At 32.6% G+C, this 27,170-nt stretch overlaps 3 protein-coding genes, 1 long non-coding RNA gene and 1 pseudogene across 4 annotated transcripts; 1 reads left to right on the forward strand and 4 right to left on the reverse strand.

Moving 5' to 3' along the window:
• The first annotated feature begins 3,662 nt into the window (after nucleotides 1-3,662).
• Nucleotides 3,663-4,253, forward strand: LOC123203290. The gene is made up of 2 exons (XR_006499268.1): nucleotides 3,663-3,879; nucleotides 3,973-4,253. It is a non-coding gene; the product is annotated as an uncharacterized LOC123203290 (long non-coding RNA).
• Nucleotides 4,254-7,037: 2,784 nt separating this feature from the next.
• LOC123202595 (U-box domain-containing protein 30-like) lies at nucleotides 7,038-9,835 on the reverse strand. Its single transcript, XM_044618544.1, has 3 exons — nucleotides 9,595-9,835; nucleotides 9,287-9,409; nucleotides 7,038-9,046 (listed from the first exon to the last, which is right to left on the reverse strand). The coding sequence occupies exon 3, from the start codon at nucleotides 9,026-9,028 to the stop codon at nucleotides 7,700-7,702; it is 1,329 nt and encodes a 442-aa protein (XP_044474479.1). The 5' UTR covers nucleotides 9,029-9,046; nucleotides 9,287-9,409; nucleotides 9,595-9,835; the 3' UTR covers nucleotides 7,038-7,699.
• A 5,002-nt stretch (nucleotides 9,836-14,837) lies between these two features.
• LOC123202703 (protein PHLOEM PROTEIN 2-LIKE A10-like) lies at nucleotides 14,838-17,020 on the reverse strand. Its single transcript, XM_044618742.1, is given in 5 exon segments — nucleotides 14,838-15,556; nucleotides 15,559-15,834; nucleotides 15,837-16,166; nucleotides 16,169-16,474; nucleotides 16,477-17,020. Coding segments are annotated over 5 exon segments (1,293 nt in total). The 5' UTR covers nucleotides 16,562-17,020; the 3' UTR covers nucleotides 14,838-15,260.
• Nucleotides 17,021-18,766: 1,746 nt separating this feature from the next.
• Nucleotides 18,767-21,802, reverse strand: LOC123202738 (annotated as a pseudogene).
• Nucleotides 21,803-22,887: 1,085 nt separating this feature from the next.
• Nucleotides 22,888-25,475, reverse strand: LOC123203388 (U-box domain-containing protein 30-like). Its single transcript, XM_044619744.1, has 2 exons — nucleotides 25,181-25,475; nucleotides 22,888-24,644 (listed from the first exon to the last, which is right to left on the reverse strand). The coding sequence occupies exon 2, from the start codon at nucleotides 24,637-24,639 to the stop codon at nucleotides 23,305-23,307; it is 1,335 nt and encodes a 444-aa protein (XP_044475679.1). The 5' UTR covers nucleotides 24,640-24,644; nucleotides 25,181-25,475; the 3' UTR covers nucleotides 22,888-23,304.
• Between the last annotated feature and the right edge of the window lie 1,695 nt (nucleotides 25,476-27,170).

A 27,170-nucleotide genomic window follows, 5' to 3' on the forward strand; every position in this document is an offset into this window, starting at 1 on the left:
CCAACAAATCCATTCAAGATACATAAATGTGATGGGCTATTTTGTTCAATGGCCAGGCCAAGACTCTCTCCTTCGACGAATTTTGTCCAAGTAGGATAGATGAAAGTTAGAAAAAAATATTTAATCCAAACAATTCAAATCGCTGGTTTGATTGTCAAGATCAGGTAAATAAAAGGTTAATATTAAAGTACTATTATAGAGAATTGAATCATTACTCGTATAATTGAAATCTTTTTATTTCTTACTCAAATTATCACTTAAGAGTAACATATATGAACAAAAAGGTATGATTAAACATATTTGTTAGTGTTAGTACAATTTTATTGGCAATGAAATTATTTTATGTAATAGCATATTGACAATATTCCGATCAGTTGGCAGGGAATTCAAGTTTAAATATGTTTTTAAAACAACCTTTTGGAAATGGGATTGTTTCTCTCTATCTCATCAACAACCATTTCCAGAAAGCCATTTAGAGAAAATAAAAATTTAGTCCCTTGGGCCAAAAGTTCATCATACTCATGATGTTGTATATTTAGCTTGCTATAAATCGAATTCAAACATTCATTGTTCTCTCTGGACTTAAAGGTTTGATAAAGCTGAAACCTAAATTACAACAAGTGCAGTAAGAAAAAAGGAGTATATTCTTCTTCTTCAACAATCCATTAATTTTGTTAGTAGTACAAAATTTTGTTAGTCAACTAGATTAGGCTTATTTGTGCAAAACCCGAGGGATGGTTTGATCAGAAAGGGGTTGGACTCCAAGGTAGAGAATTGGGTTCAAATCTCTCAGCGACACATCAAAATAATAATTTTTATTTATTTAATTTAAGAGTTGACTTGTTTGTATAATTGGATTGACTATAAAAAAATGGTTCAGTTACGTAAGAAAAGCAAATATGTTTCTTGTTAAAGTTAAAAAGAATAAGTAGAAAAAGATCTTTTTTAGTAAGAACAATAATATTATATATTTTTATTTTGAGTATATAAATATATATAAAATATATATATATATATATATATATATTTATATGTATTATTATGTTATTGAATATTATTTTATATTTGATTTAAAATCATTTAATCACATGATGACATATATCAAATGTGTACTTAAAATGAGTATTTATAGTTTTATTGTTGTAAGAATATATTATAACAAAATAATGTGTAAATATAGAAAATTTGACTTAATAGCATAGATTAAGGAAATTAAAAATTGTCAATAAGAGAACAAATAAACCTTATTGTAAGATATATATATATATATATATATATATATATATATATATATATATTATATATATATGTGTGTGTGTGTGTGTGTGTGTGTGTGTGTGTATTATATTTATATGTATATAATATGTATGTATGTATGTATGTATGTATGTATATGTTGGGAACAATGATGCCAAAAATTAAATTATGTGAATTACTGAAAATATTAAATTGTATACCTAGATTCATGTTTCGACGAAGGGCATTCGAATACAGTCTGAAGTGTTGACGTTAGTCAATTTTCATGACTAAATTTACACTATGTATTGTTTTCATTTAAGAGACCAGAATACTGTGCTTTTGATTTTTACAAAAGAAGAAAGAGTATTTTGATGTTATAAAAAAAAAATAACGTTATCTTTTGAGAAGGTAGTTAAAACAATTTATATATAAATGTTCAACTGTCCTTCAACTCTCACTTATAACTACCTTTGATAGTTAAATTAAATCAGATCTGATTAATTCGTTATAAGTAAAACTCAGATCCAATAATATATTATATATTTATATTAATCAAGACCTGACATTCATGTTGATATATTAATACGAGAAATTATCTTTCTCACTCGATTGTCCTATGTATACGAATACTTCCTTTAAATATCTACTCACAAAAATGATGTGATAATGAAAATTTTAAATGGATAAAGATAAAAGATCTAAAAGTTAAAAGGAGAGGAAAAAAGGGTAAATAATTTCCATTGTTATTCTAAATTTGTACACAAATTTATTATGATTTTGACAATGTGGGGATTGTGGCTAGGCAGATGAAGGGTTTAAGGAAGGTCAAGTTTTCAATTTAACTTTTAGTGGGCGTTTGGTTTGGGTAATGTTTGATTACTAAATAGAAGATTACCTTAAAGATAGATTACTTATAAAATTACTAGGTTAAATGATTACTCTGTTTGATAAAATTTGATAGGTATAAATAATTATTGTGTTTGGTTAAAGGTAATAAAAGATTACTAGTAAATTATTTTACTTAAATGCCCTTGAATATAATTATTTTTAAATATTTTTTATATTATTTGTCATATTAATAAAAAATAAATTTATTTTTATCTCAAAAAATTAATAAATAATAATTTTTCTATAATAAACTCAAGATTACCCTAGTAATCTTTAAATACCTAAGGTGAAGGTGGTAATCAGATTACCACCTATATTACCTGCCACGTCAGCATTGGTAATAGAAAATTACTGTAATCTTTTATTACTGACAAACCAACAAGGGAATAAAAGATAGATTACCAAGGTAATAATAAATTCTCCCAACCAAACGCACCTTAAGTTAATTTTCCGAGTTTCTAACACTTCTTTCAATTCCCAAATCTCTTATCTCCCATCTCGTTCCTTCCACTCCAAACACCTTCTCTACGACTCGTCTTTGCCACCTCCACCAGGGTCTGTAATAAAATACAACCTTTAAACTCTTCTTTAAGACAAATTCCAGTAACCAATCTTATAATTATTAAATTAAGTAAGTTAATAATTTAATTTGTATATATAGTTAAAAAAAATTAAATTTAAATTTTTTTATATTTAAAGTCTCATTTTTTGTTATTCAAATTATTTTTTGAAAATTAATTATAATAAGTTAATGTAACATAACTGAAGAATTTATATATGTAGTAGTAGTATGATGGCAGTTTAAATTAAACAGTTGAACCGTGGAAGTATATATATACTACATAGTAGACATGGATGAATTTATAAATTGAAATTAATAGGAAATAAATGGAGGATGACAAATAGGAATGTAATAAATATGACACCAGATATTCTAATTATTAATTTTGGGTTTGCAATAAATGACAAATACATAAAAAAAAAATTAATTTAATAGTATTATATTTTCCATTTAAAAGAAATATTATAATAAAAAATATATAAATATTTATTTGGTAATAAATTAAGGAAGAATCTTTCTTAATTAGGTAGTTTTTGTAATAAAAGGGAGAAAATATAATTAGTTTTTTTAAAAAGGTAATTTAACTACCAATATAATGCAACTTGTGTTGTCACACTTGTACATATATATAACATAATCATGAACTTTACTTATTTTCTAATTCTTATAATAAAATATATTATGTTATTTTATTTTTTATTAATTTATTTGTTTTAATTTTATTAGTTATTATGGTTAAAGTTAAAAAAGAATTTTTTTTATTAATAAATAAATTTAATAAAAAATCGTTTATAAAATAAAATGAATGATAATTAATTAATTAGTGGATTAGAGTTTTACTAATACAAATATATGTTTACTTTAATTTAAAATTTAAATATTGTTCTAATTTTGTCCCGAGATTCATTACGGAGACAGATTTGGCATTAAATGGCATTAAAGCGAAGCTCACCTGCTATCGACCTTACTGGATGATACGGTGGGCACTATTCTCTCTTCCTAACACCCCTACAAATAATTTATATATGAAGGTTCTCCAACGCCAACCTTGTATTCATATATCTAAAAACAGAAGAAATCTGGTGAAGCCAAACATGTCAAAGCTAACCACCCTTTTGACAGCTCTCCTTCTTCTCACCTTTATGCTATCCTATTCTGCCACCGCCCGTCCGGACCCAACTCAACTTAAGGTACGTACCTCTATTCAATAATTTTTTTTTTTAATCATAATTCTACTCAACAACTTACCTATAAATAAAAATCCGAATTTGTTATTTGTGTAGGTGGTAGAGGCTGCAGGGAACGCCGTGGATGGAGAAGAGAGCTGTGAAGGAGTTGGGAAAGAGGGATGCTTGAAGAGAAAGACCCTCGAAGCTCATCTGGATTATATTTATACGCAGGATCATACTCACCCATGAATTGTTCAGCAAAATATATGAAATAATTGTATTCGATTGCCGTCTGTTGGTGGGTGACAGTAAAAAAATAAAGATATATATTTGTCTCTTTGTTTTATATATTTTATAAGCATGTTCATGGCTTCATGTCCATGGATTTGGTGCCATTGATGGGATCTCGGTCTCTTGTTTAAGATCATTTGGCAGTTCTATTTTATCCAGGTACAAAATTGAACCCTTCTGATGCTGATTGAAAGTCTCAGTTCATCAAAAGGAAAACTTCTGTATAAATTCTCAGCTGTTTTTGTCTGATCAATCACAGAACTGATTAAGACTTTCGAATCTGCATAGAAAAAGGCCTGAAAAAATTAGAAAGAGTGTGTTTGATTAAGAAGAGATAGTAAACCACGTCTGCCAATAAGAAATGAATCTAGTGGGGAAAGTGAGGAAGGAAGGAAAATGTGTAATTTTGTCAACCCAAGTCAACTGAAAGAAGCAATCAGAATCTTGATAAATTTTCAGCCAAATCATATCTTAATCATGCCCGAGGAATTGTTTTTCCTATGCTTGTTATCTAAGTGTCCTGTAGAGAGTCGCATCCTTTCACAAGTTGTGCCATAATAACACGTTTGTGTTGACTATGCCAATAATACAAATATTGGGTGGCTTATGGAGATTCCAAAGAACTCTAAAAGATTTCAGAAGTATGACACATGAGCAGATATATAAGATCCCCAGTCCGTCTAGTCATGACTTTTTACGTCCGAGGGCTTTATGTTCCGCCATATAACTTATGTTTACTATTCAGATTGAATGACGCTATGAATTACATTGGTATTTTCACATATTATGATTAACATAGAAGACATTTTTATTTTTCTCCGGGGAAGTCTTTAGAATTACAAATCTTTAGATTTCAATTTGCCCTTAGCCATTGAATCAAATGTGAATAACTTATCTTTGTCTCTTTAAAATAAGAGATGTCTCTGGTTTTGTTAGTGTTTGAGACAATTTTATTTTTCTGTATAACTGTATCTTTAGAGTTAATAATTTTATATGAAAAATTACTTAATCACTTGTTGTTGTTATTTTTTAGTTTTTTGTTAAGGTCTATTCGATAAAAATATTTAAATTGAATCAGTGATGGATTTTTAGTATGTAAATCAATAAATGGACAGTTTGGATGTTTAGATTTCCTCAAAGCTTACCGGAAAATATGAAACCGTGTGAAAAGTGCTAGAAAATTATAAACTCTACTATATTACACACCAACTTAGGGTTACCCAAAACATTTTAGGACTTTTTCTAGGATCACTATTCTAGGGCACACATTTTCCTCCGTAGTCAATTACTTAATTTTCCATAACAAATTACAAAGATGGAAAATCATCTTAAATACATATACGTTCAATTTAATAAAATTATATACATATATTTTTGAGTATATAATTAAGTACACAAATAACATGTCATCACATGATTTGATGATTTTGAATTGAATATAAAATAATATTAAATCATATGATAAAATATAATCTATATACATAATTGTTTATTAAAAAATATATACACATCATATTGTTCAGGCTCAATTATACATGGCATACAAGAAATTATGCAAGAAAATATCCAAGAATCGGCCATGACAGGAGGCAGGCGGTAGTGTCAAACACGACTCTGAGATTTATCATCAGATACAGGAGTTGGTGAAATTTGAAATCATTCTCAAGAGAAAATCACAACAAATACCAACTCTGCTTCGCTGATGGCTGCGCTTACTTCAATTACAAAGTCATGAATGGGAATTTAACAAACAGTTTGACATATGATTGGTGAATGAATATAGATGTTCCCCGTTAATTTCTTCCTCATGGCTCAAGTCAAGAATGTTCCTATCAAATAATTTATTTATTTGATGTAGAAGCATGCATTTCTATCTGAGCACAGAGACTGAAAGAAAGCCTTATCTTAAAAGAATCATTCAACCACCTTGTACTCGTAGTGGGAAAGTTTGACTTTCCCACTCAGACTCCACAATCACAATTTCTGCATAGCCCAATAGTGGATTTGAATAACACCATTCTTCCTTCACCAAGTAAGATTGTAAGATCCCAAAAGCTTTTCTTATAAGGTTCCATATCCATTGCAAATCCTATGCATGTGCTTGAGGATGACCCAGATTGTTAACTGCTACAACTAACACTAAGAACATAAAAAAAAACAAGTATCAGAAACTTCTGAGATGTGGCTGGGGGATTCTCGAGCTCCAAATCTTTTCTTCTTTTCTCTTTTAAGAAAAAAGTGCAACAGGATACCTGAGCTTCCAAATTGAAAATGAATAACAGTCAGTTTAGTGGAAGCTGCTGAAAGCGAAGCAACACTTGTTATTAAACTTCTGACTTGCTAATGGTGAATTCCCAAGCTAAAAGTTCCATAAAGTTCAAGTACCATCAACAAATTTTGGCAATACTACCACATCATTTCTCTCGCAAACATCGAGGCACATCTCCCAGGGCTACCTTATACACTTCACAAAGCCATTATGGCTGTAGCTTTCAGAAGCCCTTTCTAGGGAGAAGAGCTAGTGGAAGGGACGAAATCGAGCTGAAGGAAGTGCGTAGCATGATCTACAGATTTATAATGTAGGGAAATGCCGATAGCTTTTACAGAGCTCAATAATTGTCAAGAGTATGAATTGACACTACTATTGAAAGAAGGCTAACTGAATACTGAAATTCAGTCACAGTAGTCTATTTGAAAAACACATTCCAAAAGATCTCTCAATCTAAAATAGTTTCCTTCTTTATTCCCTTATGATAGTAGTCTATATCCATATAGAGAGCTATTTGAAAAACACATTCCAAAAGGTCTCTCAATCTAACATAGTTTCCTTCTTTATCCCTTCTGATATAACAGATTATATGAATTAATGAGTTTCAGACTAAGAAGGATTTGAGAGAGCAATTCACTAGATGTTTATCATATCTCATGTAAAAAGAAGGAATAGATGTTCATTGTACATAAGTTTTACATCAAGTCCAAATAGATCTATAAACTCAGCACTAATGCAGACTAAAAAAAAAACCCTTTGAACCCCAAAAATCCCTTGAAAGAAAGGATGAAAATTTAGGGATCAATCAATATTACAGGGCAACCCAGTGAGAACTAACTACATTATGAATGAAGCACATGCTTAGGTGTACTCTTCACTGCTTTTTCATCATGTCCAACCTCCATTGCATTCATCACAGACATACTTTACACTCTGTTCTTGTTGATTGAAACACCTGTGCAACAATGGCAAGATTGACTCACAACCTTGCTAAGGGATTATTGGCAAATGTTGGCAAAAATGCCAGCATATAGACTGCAGATTAATGGTTTCACAATATGGAAATAACTCAGAAGAAATCCACTTTATGATGCTTCTTCATGTAAACTCATCAGTCAGATTGAACTTCTTTAGTATACACAAGGTAGAAAAGGGTACCTTAAGAACCCCAGTGAGCTCAATTTGGAATTCTGTTCAATCCCAGAAGCACCTTCGTCCATTGGGAATGAAGTGCGTTAAAAAAGGAAGTGCCGTGTGCAAATCAACATTTTGCCCCTTTTTTCACTGTATGGTTTTTGTAAGCTTACACTTTGAAAGGAATTTAGTAGCTGAGTAATTTAAACTACACAATTTCAAGAGCTCAGCAGACCGCTGCTTCAATACAGGACTGCAACTACTCTGTATTACTAGAAGTAGCTTAGCTGCCAAACCTGCATCCACAGCAAGTAAAGCACATTCATCTGGTGCAAGCTTGCAAACTGTCCATAAAATTGACAAGGCAAACTGGGTACAATTCTCTGAAACTCTCATTAACAGTTTGACCAGATTTGGTATTGTATTAGGGCAATCTTTCAAAGCCAATCCTCCCTCAGGAACCGTTGACAAAACCTCTAATACATAAAGGGCAAACTCCAGACACTCGTTACTCAAACTGGGCAATATCTCTACCAACAGAGGAACTGCTCCAATGCTGACAAGTGAGTTCCTAACCGAATCATATGAACAAATTGTCTTGAGCAAGCCAAGTCCCGCCAGAACCCCATTTTGGTGCCTCTTATCCTTCACTAATCTCAACAAACCAACCAAAAGACTCAAGCTAGACATTTTTTCAGAACCATGATCATTGGCTTCCATTAAAACTTCAATCAACCTTGTGCAATTAACCTTTGTTTCAATTGTTCCCTCGTTTAGCATATCCACCATTAAGGATATCTTTGCTGGCGGCATCAGATTCTTCTTTGATTCCACATCGAGATCCAAGTTGACCAGAATCCCAATTACTTCTGACCCAACAGCATGAGTAGTGAAAGGTCCCAACAAAAGAGAAATCAAACTAACGCCATTATTAACTACAACCGCCTTTTTTGCTGTGGAATGAACAGCCACAAGCTGCCTAAGCTCTTTAAGAGCCTGAACTCTAGCTTGGCCTTTAACCTTCTTTAAAGTTTCCAAAATCTCCACAGTACGTCCTTGAACATCCTCCGATTTCTTCTTCATTGAAGCATATTTACGGGAGAACCAGGCGTAAATAAGCTGCTGAAGAGTCTTATTAGGAGTGACTGAATCGTCCCAGAGCTCTTGCATTGTAGTAGGGCAAGTGTAATGACCCAGAGAGAACCATTTCAAAATGTTGGATCTCTCATAGGTCTGGCCGGTGCAGAGAGTCACGGGTTCGAGCATCGGGTCTAAAGAAATTGGACAAATAAACACAGATGGCACATCAATTGATTCCAGCTCTTGTATCATCTTCTTCAGATCCAGTTTGTCTGCAACACCAGCACAAACTGGACCATAAGTATCACCGCCTAAAATGCCATCTTTCACGGCTGTTTCTAGATCTAGTACTTGGCCACCACCACCATTAATGTCAAGCTTGGTTGGGTGATACATGGGCAGGCTTTAGATACCCTACCAGGGTAGAAGAGCAGAGAAAGTTGTGTTCAACAACTAGTTGTTAATAGATTTCGAAGCAAGCAAAAGACATCTACTACTATACTACACTACACAGGAAGTCTGTTGTAGGAAAGGAAAAGTAAGATACAAAAAGGGGGACTGGAAGAGTGTCTTTATCTTTCATTGACAATAGGAAACAACAATGCTTATCAAAGGGGACATCTTTTCTCCATTCATTTCTTTTTGGCTCTTTACCTGATCTCTTTCTCTGGTCAAAAGAGTAATGTTCATCATCGTAGTAATCATCATCAACAGCAACAAAGACATGATGAAGATGTAATTTTCTCTAATACCAAAGCCAAACTTGATTCACTTCCCCTACAAGCTCAAAAAGGATGAAATCATCAACCCCGGATCAGGTAATAAAAGGAGAGAGAACAATCAAAAGTGAAAGATGAAATACACTCACACATCAACAGTAACAAGTAGCAATAACCCACCACAGAAATTTAAATTACGAAAAAATAAAAGACAAAAATGGGAACACCGAGAATCATTCATACCTTATTACAGTAGACAGAGAGAGGAGAGCAGAAGTCAGCAAAGAAGAAAGCAATGAGCTCTCTATCTTCTGCACAGTCTCCTCAACTGGTCCTCTTTGGTTGCAGAATTTTTTCCTTTTTTTCTTTTTAATCTTTTAAAAGTTTTATTTTTTATTTGGGTATATTAAAACGATATTAGGAGGAGTGACTGGCGATAGCCGGTAATTAAACTTCTAGACAAATGTGCGCCACACGTGCAGAGTTATCTTTACTCTTTAGTTACCGTTGTATCCGGTTTTTAAAGTAATTAAAGTTTTTTTTTTTTTAAATTTTGGTTGAATAAATAGCGGGGGTTTTCACATATCTAGGAGTTGAGGGCCCCTTGAGACTCAAAGACGCAACCTGTGTCAGTAGTCAAATGACGTTTGATGTTGGCATGGGAATAATTACAGGTCGCAATCCTTAAACGACGTCGTCATCTTCGTATATGAATGGAAATTCTGTTGACAGATGTCATGTGAACGGGAAGACTGCTGTAGATAATAGCAATGTTTTTAAAATTGGGTTACTCATCGAATTGATTATCTTATTAATTTATATTTTGATTGATTTGATCAATTCAATTAAGAATCAATTGATTTAATTTATTATTAAATTATAATAAATAAATTTTACTTAAAAATTTATAAAAAATAAAATTACTCAAGATAACTATACTTAGAGAGATTAAAATATATCTTTTTTAAGAAGTAATAATTATTCATTTGATTTTAATGAAATAATTAAAATTAAAAAAGTTTCAACTCATTATACAGGAAAAAATATAATTCTGTAAATTATTATTTATAGAACACATTTCGATGGATATGAGATATTTTTTTTTTTAAATTTATTTTTGAACTTATTTTTCTTTATAAACCTTTAAAAATTCATCAAATCTAATAAAAAATAATCAAATTACTAAAAAATAATTAAAATTTCAAAAAATACTTTAAATTTTGATCAAATCTTATCAAACCCTATTTTAATCAAGTTTGACCGAGTTAATAAACCAATCACATTTTTATATTAATTGAACTAAACTTGATACCTATTCCTAATTCAACTAATTGAATAAGTTAATCCAATCCGATTTTAAAATCATTGGATAAGAGTTGTTTAAAGAGTGACTCACTAACTCAATCACTCTGAGTTTGAATTTTCTTATGACTGCCCGATGAGAATATATAAGTAGATCAAATGGCCTCCACTACATAAGGTTTTAATAAGGATGTTTGACTCATTTCACGGCCGCCTCTTCTTCCACAACCTCTTTCAATACTTGATGTTGTAAGAGTGCTACAAGATTTAAAATGTAAATCAAAATTTTAAATAATACTCTACAGAGTGATTACAAAAATTTTAAGTCAGTGTTAGCGACTAAAAAGTTTCATATCAAATATAAATAATATAAGTGAATGTTATATAAATATGATAGATTAACCCTTAATACAAATTAATTAATTTTGTATAATATGAGTTTTAATTTTTATACTTATAAGTCTAATTTTTATATGGTATCAAAGCTTATACACCTTGAGAAAGGATAAAGAGTCTCGCATCAAATAAAAGACAACCTCCTCTATACACCTTGAGGGAAGGTAAAAACTGTCATATCAAAAAATGCGACGTCACATATAACATGAGTTTCAACCATCTATGCATCTTGAGGGAAGGTAAAGAGTTTCACCTCAAATAAAAAAGCAATGTAATCTTTAATATTAGTTTCGATTTCTATACTTATAAGTTCAATATATTTCTTTATATTTTTTATCTTGCATAAAATAATAACTTTTTAATTTTAGGATAAGCTTACTTTGTTTAATTTCTAGTCTAAACTCAAATGAAGAGTTCTTGCATAATCTCACATGTACGATTTCTAAATTAAAGCTTCATCAAGAAACCAATGGTACATCAATGGAAGGGGAAAAATTATTTGGGATAATCATTAAAGCGATTCCTTAAGTAGTCAATGATTTAAGCATTAAAGGACAAGCGATTAAAATAGTTCCACAAGATCATGATAAAGTGGAACCCGCAGTTGGAAAACGGGAAAATCAAATTGAAGACAAACATACGTAAATGTTGAACATTTGATCAAGAAAATACAATTAGAGAAAATTGTGCAAAAACAAGCTGTCCTAAAAGAGAAGATTGAAAAAGAAAAGTATATTTAGAGCAATATTATGTGTATCCACTTTGGGTACACAAATGTATACACACTCATATGTATCATCATATGATTGGTTATTGTTTTATTCTTAATTCAAAATCATTCAATCACATGATGACACATTAATGTAATATATTTATGTACCCAAAGTGAGTACACATAGTTTTATTGGTATATTTATCAAGAACAACAACACGTTCAAATTAAGGATCAAGAGGATGAAACATGGATGACAATTCTCCAATTATGATTGATGACAAAGGATATTTACGGTTGACTTTAAGTCAAATCAAATTTAAATTTGTTAATATCATTTTAAAGTTATTTAAGTTTAACTTATTTTGAGGAGAGTATAACTCAAATTTGATTAGATAATACAGTATAGTAAAAATGATCAAAATAATATCATTTTGAGATATTATTAGTTAAAATAATATCATTTTAGTCATTCATATTAAATATTTCAGGGTTAAATTCGCTTGAACCGAGTTTATTTCAGATCCTTCAAATCAAGTTTATTTTTTAACTCGAACAAATTCGATTTACGTAATGAGTGCCATTTTTTACTACTTTAACAACTTGCCTAATTGCAAAAACTTGACAGGAGTTGTGTTTTAGGGAAGAAATTTAATATAGAATAGATTTTCTAAATATAGGATTTCACAGTATTTTTGTGTTGGATTTTCTAAATATTTGAAAGTTTAATTGTTTTAGGATTTTATTTAAATTAAGATTATTAGTTTTAGTTAATTTTGTTCTTATTTTGGCATTGCTTGTACTAGTAAAATTGAGATTTTTTTATTTCTTATTCTAATAATATTAAGAATTGTTTAGTATTAATAAATTTCTTTTCTACCAACAATAACTTATTAATAAAAATTTGAGTCCTAATAGAATTTCTTTGTTTTAGATTCCATATTCCTAAAAGGAACTAGAGCTTTGAATGAATGCTTCCAAGGGCAATTTTCATGGGATACGTATGACTTGTCGTTTCCTAGCTCCAATAAAGAAATAGAGTACAGTGATGGGACACGTGGACCCAACCCAATAATCAAAAGCTTCCAACTGACGTGTACCTCCATCTTTTCTCAAAATCATGGTTGAATAATTTTGTGTTAAAGCCGATTTTTTTTCTTACTTTATACACCAATTATATATTTAATTAAGCAGATGGAACTGGAACTGGAACTGCAATTGGAACTGGACTGGAAGGCTCGTGTGGAGCGGAGACTGGTTCCCCACTCATAACGTGGCTTTCACAAAGTGCCAGCGAAGCATTGACCAGTTTCCGTTTTGACCATTCCATGTCCCCTCCCTGCTCCACTTTGTTTGCTTTTTTCACAGCAAGGCACTAACACGTGGTGGTGGTGGTGGTCGTGGGTGCACTGAGTAAGGCCCTGCCGGCTGCCACTTTTGCTCCTGTTCATTATTCGAAACACAACAAACGAATAAAAAAACACTCTTGAATTCCAATGACAATGGTAGCATATAAAAGTACATTCCGTTAGAGTGATCTTATAAACATATATTTTTTAGTATATAAATAGATATATAAATTATATATTATTATATAATTAAATATTATTTTATTTTTAATTTAAATTCACTCAATCATATGATGAAACAACATCTGTATATTATTTATATATTTAAAAGTATATACATATGGTTTTATTATTCTCAAAATCCCAAGCCAAGTCTCACTCCCACACTTGTATCATCCAAGTTTTCAAGGGGGCCTCCAAAATGTCATGGCAGACTGCTTTACCTCAATATGATGAGCGCATAAGCACTAAACCGTAAACTAGAACTGGATCATTCAGCTATCATCAAGTTGTTCCCACCTATGGATGTCAACAGCATCAGTGTTTTATGATGATTGCAGATTGAAAATCTGTATCTCATGCATACCACTCTTGAATTTTCAGCATAAAGAAACAGACAGCCATCAAACTCAAAACATCAGTTTGAATTCTCGACACTGACTGTGATCCTCCAAGGCTCAAACTAAGTTCCACACATTTCAAATGCCGTTTGTGAGACTAATACTACCATATACTAGGCAGGACTGCAGAAGATATACATTGCTGTCACAAAAATTGAAGCCCCCTTGGACTACTTTTAGGCCACCACAGAACAACATTTGGGCAGTTAGATTTTCCCAGCCTTCTAGGGTTACGGAGTAGTAGTAAGCAAGGTAAATGAAAATAACTTACAAAATAGTTATTAGAAGTTTGGCATGTTCAATAGGGGACAACAAGCCAGGCAACTCAAAATATTATACAAAAGCAGCAAACATCAGAATGAATAAGTCAGTGTTAAAAACTGTAATTGCACACACCAAACCAATCTGATTTGTCCCTAATAATCAAGTACTGAAGGTCTTAATCATTACTAATGAAGTTAATGACCATAAATCATAAATTTCTGGAATATTTCATGAGTACCAGAGAGATTATCCGCATAGTATTGAAAAACATTTGTCAAATATGAATAGCTAGAGAACATATCATGCAACAATTTATAACTCAAGTTGCATGCACAAATTTACAAAATTCAGCCAAAGACTGCATAAGCATAAATAATTGTAACTGCATACAATTATCTATAATATAAGGTCGAATGAAGCAAGATCAATAACTCTGCCACTCAAAAAAACAGCACCAACAATAAAAGCAGTAGCTGCATTCATACAACAGTGATGTAAGAAAAGATTTGAGCCAAGCCTTTATATGCACAACGGTAGGGAAAAACAAACAGTATGTATCTACAGATAAATAGAGCTATCACTATCCGATGTTCTCTCTCTCTAACTGTTTTGTTTTTCTTTCTTTTCCGTAACTTGTATTTGTGTGTGCCTAAGGCACTCTACCTACATTAATGCATGAAATCTCCAATTTATTTTCGAGGGAGTGGAGCCTTTAAGGTTAATGAGCATTACTTGCTGTTACTTCTCAAGCTTTGGGCAAGTTATTTTCATCTCATAAATGATGATCAGTCATCTGTACAAAAATTCACAGCAAGTGCCCACTTTTTTACTTTATCATTAAAAAAAAAAAAAAACTAATTTAATAGTTTTTGTTCAGGGCAATCAACAAATTGATACAAACCAATTGATCTCACCAACCAAAATCAAGCTCACACATCTGTTTATTGCTTTTAAGGTCACTAAGAATATAAGTATGATGTTCTTTAACAAATCTAAGTTATCTAACTACCCTGTCAAATTTTGAATTTTTTCTTCTATATGAAGGAAAAGGAAGTTCTACAAATAAAATGCTACCAACTCATACAGCTATATTAGGAGAAAGCTAATAATTTCCTGGAGCTAATATCAACCATGAAAATGAAGCTCCACAGCATCAGTTTGTACATTCCCGACTAGAGAGAGAACATAAATACAGAAATCTCCCGTGGAAGCTACAAAAGAAAGTCTCCTTCAGTAAGTCTCCTCAATGAAAATTGCTTTGTGAGATCAATATACCAATTTAAGCAGCATGAGAACTCTAGTGCCACTCAGGATATGTAAATACAGAGCAAGACATATTGTCACAATAACAGAAGATTTTGCACCAACGTATCTGATAACTTCCAATCCCCTATCCACAACCTCATCATGAACTAAATGAAGACTTCTTTTCAAACCATCTGATAGCTTCCACAATAGGTACTCTACAATAGATCTTATAGTCTCAAATGTCACCCTCCCAGTCACATCGAGCACAAACTTCCTATTGCTGGGCTCGGCCAAAGTAGATGACACCTTGTCAACCATCCATTACTTTGAATCCCATTAAATGAGCTTCTCCCTTTCATTTGTTTCAAAGCTGCTTCTTGATCAAAAGAATTATCTTTAAATTCACTACGATCATCTGTTTGATCAATAATTGAACACATAGAACTAGAACCTGAGTTTAAATTTCCTGTTGAACTTGTCAAAACCTGGTGAGAGGTTTTCACAAGTGTTTCCACAGCACCATTACAAACAGAAACCAACATGTCTCTCACATTGTTCTGGTGTTTAGGATTGGTCAACCCAGCAAAAAATCATCATAAGTATTAATATCCATTGTCTTGTCAAGATAAACTGCAACAGCTGTGCTGACAAACTTCTGTATGCAATCAGCTACAAGTTCTTTACACTTTTCATTGCAAACCACATTTAACCATCCTGGTACACCTGATGAACCCTCTCCACAGCGAATGACACCAGCTCGATCATTTAAGCTCAATCCATTCATCGATTCAACTGGTGAGTAGAACCCTAAAACTAAGTTCCTCGCAAAACTACCAACTACTATCGAAACAAAACCAGTGCCAGCAGTAGAAAAAACCCTGTCCATTACCCTATCACTAAAGCTTGAATTTACCACCCAGGACTTGATTCATTATCAGTTGATGTTATCTTATACCCTCGCAAAATCCCCACAGTCAAGGCCTGAGAAACCCTAATTACAGACTGGGAAAACTCCCCCGATTTTGCAATCTTAGCAAGTTGCTTTAAACTATTTGGAATTTGATCAGAATCAGATTGCAGGAACTCCTTCAAATCTTTAGAGACAACACTCATCATCTCAGCAGAATCCCCAGCCAATTCAACCAAAGAAACAAATGCTCGGAAAAGTTTGATCGAACTGTTCCTCTTCTTCACCACAGAAGGCAAATTATAAACCTTGTAAGCCCCATAACGGAGACACCAAAAAGAGCTAACCAAATAAGCCATTTCTTTCTCCTCTGAGAGAAAGTCAACGCCTTCGTCACCAATTCAAGATCCATAGAACCCCAGAGCCAAAAGAACTGAAACTCCAGGGAGTTGAAACGAAAAATCAAAACTATACGGAAGAAATAGGTACAAAATACGACAGAAATTATTTTTACGATCGAGAAATCTAGGACATCTTTTTTCTCCTAATTTCTTTCTGGGTCAGAGTCATTGAAAACGATGAATAGAATGGATAAGTTTCTTATGATTTTATGAAAGAAATGGAGAGAAACCAGTAAACGAAGGGAAAGGACGAACCTTTAAGTCTTCAAGCTGTTTAATTGTGTTGCAGAAGAAAGGGAATTACCAAGTTGAGGAGATTCCGTTACATTTACGTCCATAGACCCCAACGCAATGAATGACATTGATTTGCAGAAAAGGCTAGACCATGGAAAATTTCCCATTTTTTAGAGATAAAAGAAGTCAAGTCAGAATGTCAGAAAGCTTAATTAGGGGGCTCTTTCTAATTCACTGTAGCTAATTGGAGGAATAATCAATCACTTTTAACTATGATTTAAAAACCAAAGGACTTATCCCCGTTCAAAGTACCCTGGATTCCATATTTTTACTCCTTAATTTAAAAAATTTTATTTACTTCAATAAATAATTAAATCTACTAATTTTAAAAATAAAATTATTATTTTATATATAATATTAAAAATAAACTAAAATTTTATTTTCTTTTTCTCACTAAATTTAAAAAAATAATATTTTCTCTCTCATAAACTAAGTTTTAAAAAATTACATTTCCTATTTAGGATTTAGTTTTAACATTTAGTCACTCTCTCTGATCCCATCCTTCTGACGGTTCACCTTTCTCCAACGGTTTGCTTATCCTAAACCTCAACCATTCCGATATTGTATGATGTCGTCTAAGAAGATGAGATAGATAATCGATTTTGTCTTTATCGTCTAATAAGACGATTCGTCTTCTCAGATGATGTTGCACAAGGTCGGAGGGGTTGGGGTTTAGGGTAGGCAAACCATAAAAGGAAGAGGAACTATCGGGAGAGAGAAATGGCTAATGATAACATCAAATATCGAAACTAAATCCTAGAGAGAGAAATGTGATTTTTTAAAACTTGATTTAGAGAGAAAATTGTTAGTTTTTAAAATTTAAGAAGAGAAAATGAGATAAAATTTTTATAGGTTAAGGTTTTGTAAACTTTAATAGTTTATGAATAAATAAATAAAATTTTTAAAATTAAGAAGTAAAAACTTGATATATTATTAATTATCTCCCACTAGTTACCAATTTTCGTGTTAGTTATTTCTATTTAATGAACTAGTAGGACCAACACGTTTATCACATGGCCGCCGACAGGTGATATTGCATAATCTTCCACAAGTATGGCTATTCACATTCCAAAAATGAAAATATTGATTTGTTCTAAAAATATTTTTCCACTCTTAACCGTATAAATCATTTGGATAAAAGAAGGGAAAAGAATCCGTCTACATGTTAAACATTAATTACCGTATTTTCTTGTACTATTTCATTTTTTTAAAAACTTTTTTCAAAACATCAAATTAATAAAAAAATTTGAATATCAAATTCACATAACCTTTTCTTTATCCTCAATTTTTTCTTTCATGGAGCCCATCAAACCCTAACAATTATTTTACTTCTGATGATCTATCTCCGACATTGATTCAACTTCCGATATCTATTCTTAATGTCAATGTCACTATCTTTAGTCTCTTCTCTTCTCTTTATTGGTTATTTCTTCTTTGTTTATGCTTAATTTTTGTTACACCTCTCTTCTATGTTGATATATTTACCTCTTCAATAATTCGATCTTGACATTTATGAAAGACATAATATTGTATCACGCTAAATTTGAATCTGTAATGGTTGTATCATACTTGATATTGGCATTCACCAATTGTATCAATCTCTCGTTATATTCGACTTCTCTCTATAATATGACTCAATCAACAATAATAATGAGGAGATTTTAGTCAAAATAACAACTAGGATTATTGGAATGCAAATCATATTTAAAGTCTTAAGGTGTAATTTTTTTTTTAATTTTATAAATTAAAATGATATTTTACTCTTCTTACAATAGATTTTTTTAACATAATTTTGATTTTAAATGGAAAATCGTAATTTATTAATGAAAAAATGTGTTTGGCCCAAACGGTGAAAAGGAAAATGTAATTTACTCTAAAATAAAATAAAATAAAACATCAGCCTCATAGAGAGAAAATTGCTCTAATTGTTTCTATACCTCTGTGGTCATTTATACTTCTTCAAGATGTCGCTCATGTAATGGAAAAAATCGAAAAATCTCACATTACACAGTTTTTTTTTTTTTTTTTTTTGTTTAGTTGCCCCTCCATGAATCACTAGAAATGTTTAAAGCATAATCTTCGCACAATCCGCACACTCAATCTATTAACACTTGATTTGATCATCCATATGTACAAAGACCTCACAAGGGGACTATAAATGTTTAACCAGAGAGCTGGAAGTTTGGCAAGTTGCCTGGTGCCACTCCATTTTCACCTCAATCAGCAAAGCTTACGCCCAGCAGAAGCTTTACCATATGGGTATGCATTCTTAAAGTTCCACAGCGCTTTATACAATCTTCGGTTTTATGGGCAGACACCCCTCATCCTCAAGATCACTGAATGAAATGTCATCTTCATTCCCTACACAAATTGCAGTATCATCGTATCCACCTAAATCTGAGTCCTCCTCTGGCCAGTCATCCTCATCATCATCTTCATAATTAGGAATCTGAATTTTAGAAGACGGACCAACTGACAGATTCTTATCCAGAGTGATTGGTTTTTCTGCTATGATTGATTTATCGACAAAATGAATCTCAGTACTTTCTATGGGGTGCTTCTCAGTCTCATAATCTGTTATTATTGTTTTAGTGCTTGGTTCAGAAGCATATGTCTGTGGTGACAAGATATCGCAAGGTGCCCAGTTAGATGAAGTAGGAACAAGGTCTTGCTGCAGTACATTTCTGCCGTCTTTTGTATAGGAAGTACTTCTTCCAAACCAGTCAGTTTCTGGCTTTGTTTGCTTTTGGAGCTCCTGCATCCACATTTTTCTGGCTTCCACTACCTGCAAACAGTAGATTTAAGAATTGTAACACCTGATTAACCATCCTTCTTGCACACAGTTGCTTTCAATTTGCTTTATTTACTTATTATTATTATTTTTTTCGATGCATAAGTCTATCCTGCCAGTATAAATGTAGCTTTGGAGTAGTAAAAACTTTTCAACTTGCCTGGCGTGTAGACAAAACCTCTGCATCATGTTTGTTAAGCCTTGAATGCAGCAGAACAAAATAAACTTTCCAAAAGTAATTCTCACTCATATGACAAGGGCAAAGTTCAATTCTCAGAGCAGCTAATCTAGGAGCAAGATATTGGATAACAAAAGCATGGTCCTTTTGGGCATCAGACATGTCAAAATCTGAAAAAAAACAAAAATTAGAGGTACATGTCATATGAAGCATTGTAAGAAAGGAGGAACTTGTTAAGAAGAAATTGAATAAATTGGAGCTGCCAAGACTGGAAAGACTAAGAAAAAAAGATGTTCATTCTCGATATTTTACAGAAGGAGAAAGTAGAAGATGGTATATCTTTTATAAATGTCCTCTAGGAACTGGCTATTGATGGATGTGGAGGTTGTAGATGTTACAGTATCAAGCGTCCTACTGCCTTCAGGAATTTAACAAGTAACAACTGAACCATATGAAATCATAAATCCAACCACAAAAGTAAGACAGTATTATCTACATTGTTTGCAAACAGAAAATTATGACCTATTGTAAATCATCAATAGACAACCGAGACAATGACACTTGCATCCGCCTGCACAATCTCCTTTTTATATAATGAAGCTGCTCTGCACTTTTGACAAGGAACTTCAACAGATTAACAATTTTATAATTTTTTCACTATCAATAGGTATTCTACAAGAGAACAACCATTTAAACTGGTTCCATAAAAAGTATTCATCATGATCCACACATTTCTTTTATATAACTAGCCCACGCATATTCATTTTCAGATACAAACGTATCTTCTCATCTTTTAAGCTTGGAAGCCATCTCTTACGAGAAAAAGGAAACTAGAACTGATCACATTCCTTTATCAGTTGTAGGACAGAAAGCATATAATTAGGGCCACTGAGTAAAACTATAAGTAACTAACACAACAATTTAAGCTATTGGAACTTTAACCCACAAGATAGAATTGATATCGTAAAGCATTTGCTAGATGTGGCAACACAATGGAGAAGCAAAATACGTTATCAGATAATTGCCATAAAAGCAAACTGCTGTAAAATGGATTTACAACAGAAGCAAAAGATATATCAGACTCGTATCAATACGATGATATAATATGAGACATTTAGAATTAGTCTAAATCAATTGATAAGAAAAGAAAAGAAAATTTTTAAGGAGAAGGGGTGATTTTGAACGTACCGTCCAAGTATTCTTCCTCGTCTAAAGGAAAATCCAACCAAGTTTCTGGATGATGAGCAATATTCTTCGCAAAAGCCAACACTTCATCGGTAATCCCAACCGCACTCAATTCTTCTTCTTCTTCCCCTTCCTCTTCCTCCTCCTCCTCCTCCTCTACATTGTTCTCCCTATTTTGCTCCTCATTGTTCTCAGATCCAAACGAAAAATAATTCGAAGCCATCTTCGATATCTCCGAACCCCGCTTTTAAACCTATCTCCGATCCTTGAATCTTCGGGATCTTCCACGTCGAATAGATCCGAAGGCTCTGATTCGTCCAAATTACAGTTGTAATCTACCAGATGATCTTGCGTTGGAGCCGGAGCGAGAAATGAAGCGACCCCCCAGAATTGGCGAGTTAGGGTTTGTTTGAATTCCGTCAAGTCTTCTTTAACTCCACGCGAATGTGCGTCCTCATCTTCTTCCAACTCTGATAATGATCGAGTTTGAGTTTGTTCATCTTTTGCTGCAATTTGATCATGATTGGCGGGTGAGCGGTCTGTGTTAGGTATGCCGTTGTTTTCTTCGTCATCAAGACGGAGAGAATTTGCAAGAGATCGCGCTAGCCATGACATTTTTTTTTTCCTCTCGTTTGGATTCTTCAGGGGCCGGAAAGTTACCGGTGAAAAGCTTCGAGTTTAAAATGGTTGCTACTGTTGGTTGATGAAATCATGTAGTTTTCGACTAAGGTGATCATTCAAATCATACCCTATTAAATAGTGACACGTAAAAGGATTTTGAATTCAAGGTGTTTGAACTAGAGCTACATGGTAGATCTGGATCGTCTAATATTTATAGTAAAAGATGAACAAGTACCTGAATTTATTATAAATTATTATTAATTGCCAGACGATAAGGCGGGGGTAGGACTTAAGAATAAAGTAATATATTATGACTTTATTTTTTCTTTTTTCTATTTAAAATAATTACACTTAAGAAGATTAAATAATAATTTGTTTTTCAAACAAAAAACCATATAATTTTTATTTTAATAATTATAAAAACTAAAAAATATTAAAAAAATCAATGGTAAAATTATATTTTTGTTCATTATCAATGGCTACTCTCTCATTGCTATTTTATTATCTTTTTTTTAAATCAATTTTTTTATAACTTTAATGGCTTTTTATTTTTGAATTGTTCTTTAAATATCTTAGTAATCTTTTTTTATTTAATTTTTGTCGATTCATTTTTGACTTATAACTCACATCTCCCTTTCAATCTTCTCTCCACTTCAATGACTTCGATCTATGAGACATTTTGTTGCTTATACAAGTTTCAAATGGATCAAAATTTGCCAGACTCCTACAAGTTTCCTTTTATGGCAAAAAGTAAGAAAAGTGAAGAATGAAGAGGACACAAAAATAAAAAATATGTGTGATAATTATATTATTTTAATATCAAAACTACTGTATTATATTAACCAATCGTGTGAAAATATACTTTTCTAAAAGGTGTAAAATATAGTTTTATCAAATTTCGTACTAATTAGTGAAGACCAAATTTCAAACTTTCTTTTTCTCCCCCATGCATGCTTTCTTTTGTGTGGCTAGGGCATGCATTTATGAGCACATTCGTGCCAACAAAAGTGAACACCAGGGCCCTTCAAATAGCAGACGAGGCTTGTCTTGTCCACATCTGTATTTATTAAAGTATGGTTTTACTTTAAGGACACTTAGAATAGAACAGTTAGAGTTGATCCATGTTGCCAAGTTACTGTTGCTCTTTGAGTATTGGAACTATTACAGATGCTCAGCAATTTGGGAAATCACTACATTCGGCACTCTCAAATCTCACTCATTTCCTCATTGATGCTACCAAGAGATATCACCAAGCACCATTGTCAGACTTGAAAATTTTCACACCGGATGTTAAATCATATCTTGCAAAAATTACAGAAGGGAGTTCATCATACAAAATTTTTACATCCAGAAACCAGAAGATCTAAAAAATTTACACTGAAATTTTTTAGATCAATATTACAGGCAACCCAGTGAATTTTGACTACATATACAAATGAAAACAAGTGCTCAGAGGAATACCCTTTCCTGCATTTTCTAGCAAAAGCCTCTATTCCACTCAATGGAGACATACTTACACCATTCTCTTGTGGATCGATACAAGTCTGCAACCATCACAAGCTTGTTCAGGGATTATTGTAAAGCTTTGGAAAAATGTCAGGCTGTTTACTTATCACTTGACCTAAGCTTGATCTAGCTATGACTCATCATTAATATTTAGTCTATCAACATTTTGCCAATTTGCTTCACTGTAAAGATCTAGTAAGCTTACACTTTGAAAGGAATATAGAAGCCGAGTAATTTAGACTACATAATTTCAAGAGCTCTGCTGACTGCTGCTTCAATTCAGGACTGCAGCCACTCTGCATTACCAGAAGTAGCTTGGCCGCCAAACCTGCATCCACAGCAAGTGGAGCACATTCATCTGGTGCAAGCTTGCACACTGCCCATAATATCGACAAGGCAAACTGAGTACAACTTTCAGAAACCCTCATCAACAACTTCACAACATTTGGTATTGTACAGGGACAATCTTTCAAAGCCAATCTTCCCTTAGCAACTGTCGACACGGCCTCGAGTATGTGAAGTGCTAACTCCAGACACTCATTACTCAAACTAGGTAGTATCTCGACTAACTGAGGAACTGCTCCGATGCTGACAAGCGAATATTTCACAGCCTCATGAGAACAAATTGTCTTGAGCAAGCCCAGTCCAGCCAATACCCCGTTTTGGTGCCTCTTATCCTTCACTAATCTCAACAAACCAACCAAAAGACTACAGCTAGACACCTTCTCAGACCCTAAACCGGCTTCCATTAAAATTTCGATTAACTTCGTGCAATTAATCTTTGTCTCAATGGTTCCTTCATTTAGCATATCCACCATTAACGAAATCTTTGCTGGCTGCATCAAATTCTTCTTTGTTTCCAGATCAAGGTCCAGCTTGACCAGAATCCCAATTGCCTCTGACCCAACAGCATGAGTAGTGAAAGGACCCAACAAAAAAGAAATCAAACCAACACCATTATTACCAACAACAGCCTTTTTAGCAGTAGAATGAATACTTACAAGCTTCCTAAGCTCTTTAAGAGCTTGAACTCTAGCTTGACCTTTAACTTTCTTTAAAGTCTCCAAAATCTCAATAGATCTTCCATGCACATCCTCTGATTTCTTCTTCATGGCAGCATATTTGATGGAGAACCAGGAAAAAATGAGTTGCTGAAGGGTGTTGTTAGGAGTGACAGAATTGTCCCAGAGTTCTTGCATCGTAGTAGGGCAAGTGAAACGGCCGAGGGAGAACCATTTCAAAATGTTGGATCTCTCATAAGTCTGGCCGGTACACAGAGTCACCGGTTCTTGCATTGGGGCTAATGAAATTGGACAGATAAACACGGATGGCACATCAATTGATTCAAGCTCTTGTATCATTATCTTCAGATCCATTTTGTCTGCAAGACCAGTATAAACTGGACCACTGACGTCACCACCTAAAATGCCATCTTTCACGGCTGTTTCTAGATCTAGGACTTGCCCACCGCCACCACCACTCCAATCAAACTTAGTTGACTCATACATAGGCATTTTAACTGTAGCAAGGTGATAAAGGAGAAAGTTTTCAATGAAGACGTCTTGATTGATTTTGAAAGAAGCAAGAAACATATACTGAACAAGAAGCCGTGGGAAAGGAAAAGTGAGAAGAAAAAGGAGATGGGAAGAGTTTTCTTTCTTTATCTTTCATTGACAACAGGAAACAACAATGCTTATCAAAGGAGACATCTTTTCTCCATTCATTGCTTTTTGGCTCTTTATGTGATCTATTTCTCTGGTCAAAAGTGTAACATTATTCATCGTCATCGTCAACAAAGAAATGATAGAGACGTAATCTCTCAAATATCAAAGCTATACTTGATTATCTTCTTGTTCAAGCTCAAAAAAGGCTGAAATCATCAACCCCAGATCAGGCAATAAGGCGTATAGAACCAAAAAGCAAAATTTCACTCACACATCAACAGTAACAACTAACAAGTACCCATCTGCCACCACATCCCAACCCGTAACAAGAAATTAAATTACGAAAACCAAAAGACAAGACCGTCAATAATGGGAAGACAGAGAACCATACCAAGTGATTGACAGAAGAAGAGAGAACAGAAAGATAAGCTATCAACTTCTGCAGTCTCTTCGCTGGTCTTCTTCTGGGAAAGAAGAAAAGCAATATTACCAAGAGTTACTGGCTATAGCCAGTGATTCGAGTCTAGGCAATTGTGCACCACACGTGCAGTGTCATCGTTAGTCACCGTTGTGTCCGGTTTTTTATGCAATTGAAAAATTGTTTTGAGGGAAAATCTAAGAAAAAGTAGTCTCTCAAATTTCTAGGAGCTCTGGTCCCTTGGATAATGAGAAGAGATAATCTAGAGACTGAAAAGACGAAACCTTACCTGGGTCAGTAGTCAAAAAGACGGAACGGGAATTACCAGGGGAATAATTACACTTGAAAGGATGTCCTCACTCTTTCCTAATTTCAATTGAAATTTTTGACTGGTCATGAGAAGTTAACAAGCAAATAGGAGCTTGACTGCATTCTTCCAATCCAATGGCTGGTGTCACGGCTAGTGCGTGATAGCAGTTTGGTCGGACATGATTGATGGGTGTCTTTTACAGTTTGTTTCTGTGTACGCGTATTGTTATCTCGTAAGAGTGTTCTAGTCACTACACATTCTCAACGGGGGCATATTGAAAGGATTAGGCCATTTTTACATAAATTAGTTAAAAATTAAAATTGTTTTTTAATGTGTCTAAGTTTAAAATAAATAACTATAAATTATGATATGAACACATATAAAACTTATTATTGTAAAGACAATATCAAAGATGTTGCACAAACAAATTGGAAATTTTACCCGTGACACTAGTATTACGGTTTATGCAGAAATCGTTCAAGTTCTTCAGCAGTCACTGATATAAAATTTGAGCAAAGAGATTGCAGTATTCAACAAAGGCAGCATGACTTCTCGTGCTTTTTGGAATTTGGCTTTTCCTATAACATCTATAAATTAAAACAATTGGAATATTGTAGCGCACGCAGGCTAGACTTGGACCTAACATAAAAGCCGAGTCTTTTTTTTTTTTTTCTATAGAAATACTGCAAGAAAGAAGATATATGTATAATTAGAATATAGATATATACCATATTATGTATAAATAATTATTAGATAATTAAAAATTAAAAATAAATTAATATTTAATTATAAAAATATTATATTATTATTTATGTAAATAATTTTATTGTTATAATTAAAAGTAACATAATAGAAATGAAACCCCCGTGCTGTGGGCCTATTTATATCCTGCCTTTGGTAAATTGCCAGCTGAGCATGGACCAGTCTCTGTTTTGACCGCTTTCATCCCTCGTGCACCTTGTTTGCTTTTTGGCCAGTACAAAACTTGGCACGTGGTGGGAACACTTAAGAGCTGCCTCTTTTGATTTTTTAAATCTCTTGGTTTGATTCTTGTTTGAGTCGGGTAGATAACCTTACCGTTTAGTTTCAGTTTTTTAAAGTTTCCTTCATAATTTATTTTTTATTTTTTTATTTAATTTATTAATAATAAAATAATAAAATAATTTTTATTATTAATATTGATATGACAGATAATATAAGTGATTATCTGATTATCATCTTTATTTTAGGTATTTAAAAATTATCAAGATAATTTTAATTTTATTATACTTATATTAGTATTTATTAATTTTTTAAGACAAAATAAATTTATTTTTAATTAATATGATAAATAATATAAAAAATATTTAAAAATAATTATATTAAAAAACATTTAAGTAAAATAATTTACTAGTAATCTTTTCTTATTTTTAATCAAACATAATATTTTTATCTATCAAATTTTATTAAATATGATAATTAGTTATATCTAATAATTTTTTAAATAATTTATTTTTAAGATAATTTTTTATTTTGATAATAAAATATTATCTAAATTAAATATTTTTTTAAGATGATGTTTAATTGGCAAAGGTGATAATATCAGACCTCTATCTCTCTGAAGAATTCTGTACTTTTTTTTATTTTTTTAATGATCAATCAAAGGCTTAGCAC

The sequence above is a fragment of the Mangifera indica genome, chromosome 19 (genome assembly GCF_011075055.1).
Source record: "Mangifera indica cultivar Alphonso chromosome 19, CATAS_Mindica_2.1, whole genome shotgun sequence".
Taxonomy (NCBI): Eukaryota; Viridiplantae; Streptophyta; class Magnoliopsida; order Sapindales; family Anacardiaceae; genus Mangifera; species Mangifera indica.